Source organism: Austrofundulus limnaeus, unplaced genomic scaffold, assembly GCF_001266775.1.
Source record: "Austrofundulus limnaeus strain Quisiro unplaced genomic scaffold, Austrofundulus_limnaeus-1.0 Scaffold199, whole genome shotgun sequence".
NCBI lineage: Eukaryota > Metazoa > Chordata > Actinopteri > Cyprinodontiformes > Rivulidae > Austrofundulus > Austrofundulus limnaeus.
The window spans coordinates 156,276-159,405 of NW_013952601.1; the positions used below are offsets into that span (position 1 = coordinate 156,276).

Consider the following 3,130-nt stretch of genomic DNA (forward strand, 5'->3'; position numbering starts at 1 on the left):
GAGAGAGAGAGAGAGAGAGAGAGAGAGAGAGAGAGAGAGAGAGAGAGAGAGAGAGAGAGAGAGAGAGAAAGCAAACACAGTGACAGTAGAAAGGTTAGTTTCCATTTCTGGCACAAAGATCAAGAGCATCATAAAAAAAGATCTTGGCTGACTCACCTTTGTGTCAGAGTCCCTGCTCCTCTCCTCGTACAGGAAGGACTCATCCAGAGACAAAGATGTCCTCTCCTGGAAGAACCCCTGCTGGCCCGTGTAAATGTTTGCTTCAGCAGAGCTGAGCATGGGTAGGGGCCTGCCGTCAAACAGACCCTGGCACACGTCTCTCTTCCTGCCACGGCTTCTCCCCCTAYGGCCGAGCTTGCGTGTGACAGCCACAGCAACTATGGCAATTAGCAACAATGCACWGCCTCCGCTGAGCACAATGATGATAATTAGCGAGCCATCAAAGCCGGAGCTTTCCCCCTCGCTCGACCGCAGCACAACGTTGACCTGGTCTTCTGGGKGCTTTGTGTCTGAGACCACAAATCTGATTGTGGCGCCGCTGGAGAGCGGGGACCTGCCGCTGTCGCTCACTGTGATTCTCACTTCCAGCACGTCTCCTATTTCAGCTGTCAGCCGCTGCTTTAAAGCAATCTCACCAGTGTTTTTGTTCAGGGTAAACAGCTTTGGGTCACCTTGCACGACGTGGTAGGTGAGCTTGCCGTTCACTCCCTCGTCTGAATCCTCAGCGGACAGACAGAGGGCGAGGTAGCCGGAGGGTGCGTTGTAGGGCAGAGGAACCTCAGCAGAGTCGTTCAGGAGGAATGGGAAGGTGAAGTATGGATAGTTGTCATTCTGGTCGACGACTCTAACCCTGATTGTTGATGTGCTTGAAAGGGAAGGGGAGCCTCTGTCTTCTGCTTGGATGACCACCTCAATCTGCTGCAGTGTCTCATAATCAAAGGACCTCAGCGTGTACAGAGACCCTGAAACTGAGTCCACAGAAACATAAGTGGACACGGGGGACCCTCCTGGGACCTCTGAGTCCAGGAGTTTGTAAGACACTTTGGCATTTTTCCCCACATCTGGATCTCGCGCAACAACAGTAGTTATATATGAACCTGGGATGTTATTTTCCAGCACTGAAACCTCATAGAGGGGCTTACTGAAGAGAGGGGGGTTGTCATTCTCATCTGTCACACTGATCGTGTACTGCCTCAGAGTCTTAAAAGGGGGCGTTCCCAGGTCCTCAGCCACCACAGTCAGGTTGTATTCTTGGATCTTTTCTCTGTCCAAAATGGTGGTGGTGACGATCATGAACGTGTCCCCATAGGCTTGCTGCAGGGCGAAGTGCTCATGCCCGAGCAGGCTGACGCGCACGTACCCGTTGGAGCCCGAGTCTCTGTCCGAGGTGCTGATCAGCGCCACGAAGCTCTCTGCGGCCGCGGCCTCCGTGATGAAGGCCACCCCATCGCTGCTGGAGGTCATCGGTTTGATGGTGACCTCGGGCGCGTTGTCGTTCACATCCACGATGTCTATCACGACGTGACACGTGGACGGGATGGAGCTCTCCCCCAGGTCCGAGGCTGTGACTCGCAGCTCGTACGACCTCCTCTTCTCAAAGTCCACAGGCGCCCTGAGCGTCACGTCACCTGAGTAAGGGTCCACGTGGAAAATACGGACGGCTTCAGGTGAGAGCCCATCTGCGAGCGCATATGTCACCTCGCCGTTGACTCCCAGGTCCGGGTCGAAGGCGTGCACTCTGAGAACTCTGTGCCCCACCGGCGCATCCTCGTTCAGCTCCACTTTCAGGGAGCTGTGCTCGAAAATCGGGCTATTGTCATTAAAGTCCAACACTTTGATGTTTACCGTCATGGAGCCGGACTTTGCAGGAACTCCTCCATCATAAGCGGTAACTTTCACCGTGTAAGAGTCCTCCACCTCCCTGTCCAGCTCCCTGACCAGCACCAGCTGCGCAAACTTCAGTCTGTCTTCCCCCTCGCGCACCTCCACAGCGAAGTGGCTGCAGGGGGAGATGTTGTAGTTCTGAATGTAGTTCTCACCCACATCCAGGTCCAGAGCTATCTGCAGCGGGAACCTGGACTCCAGGGGCATGTTTTCCATGATCTCCAGGCTGGTCTCGTTGCGCGCAAAGCTTGGAGCGTGATCGTTGATGTCCTTCACCTCGATCTCCACGTGAATGAGCTGGAACTTCTCCCTGGAGAGGGCCACAATGTCGAAGGTGATGAAGCAGCGAGGGAGGGACCAGGGGCACAGTTGCTCCCGGTCAATTCTCTCTGCCACACTCAGGAGTCCGTCACTCTCCCGCATGTGGATCACCGATGAGTTGCTCTCCTGCATGAAGCGGAATGATGTGTCCGGGTCGTCAGCCGGATCAATCTTTAAATCCTGGGACAAATTGCCTATCTCTGTCCCTGGTGCGTCCTCCTCAAAGGTGAAGTATCTTGTAGTTGTGCCGTGGACTGTGAGAGAGAATGCAGCAAGCAGCAGGGACACTCCAGCTGGTGCAAACGGGCAAACTCTCATGTTGAAAGTCTATAAAATGCAGCTCAAACACTTATAAATGATGCAAACAGTGTGCCTCTTGTGCCAAGTCAAATGGAAACACAACTCTGACTTTATCAGAGGGGCTGACTATAACTCCTGGTGTATGCAAATCACCCTGCCCAGTCCGACCAATGGCCTCTCAGAGGCGCGCACCAAAAGGCTTGGCACCACAGCTTGCTGTTTTTTTATTCTGATTTGTTTTGGATGCAAATGGTTCATTAACTGGTTGTGCAACTTCAATCGTGCTCCTTAAATTAATTCGCACGAGGCAATTAATTAACTAAGTGAATTACTTATAATAGGAAAGYATTTCACAAGAGGAAGTTGAGATCTACCTGTTAAAAAGCCTGAAAGGATTTATTGTCACCTCAGCATGAGGTGGAAGCAGACACACGACTGTTTTAATAATGCCGCTGTAAAAGTTAACAATCAGGAGAGTGATTCTCAACTCAGAGCTTCTGTGAAACATTTAAATAAAAAACACCTCAAGTTAAATTTGATACAAATAATTTTGTATTCTTGTAAATGTAGTGTCTGTTCTTATTGAAAAAATAAATAAATAAAAAAGAGGCAAAAATAAGTTTTT

General features: G+C 51.2%; 1 protein-coding gene across 1 annotated transcript in view; it reads right to left on the reverse strand.

Moving 5' to 3' along the window:
• Positions 1-2,577, reverse strand: part of LOC106524737 (protocadherin 8) — a 4,386-nt gene extending 1,809 nt beyond the window's left edge. Inside the window, exon 1 of the mRNA XM_014018662.1 lies at positions 157-2,577. Coding sequence (XP_013874116.1) covers positions 157-2,523 — 2,367 coding nt within the window. The 5' untranslated portion in view covers positions 2,524-2,577. The remainder of the gene's footprint in view (positions 1-156) is intronic.
• Positions 2,578-3,130: the final 553 nt, after the last annotated feature.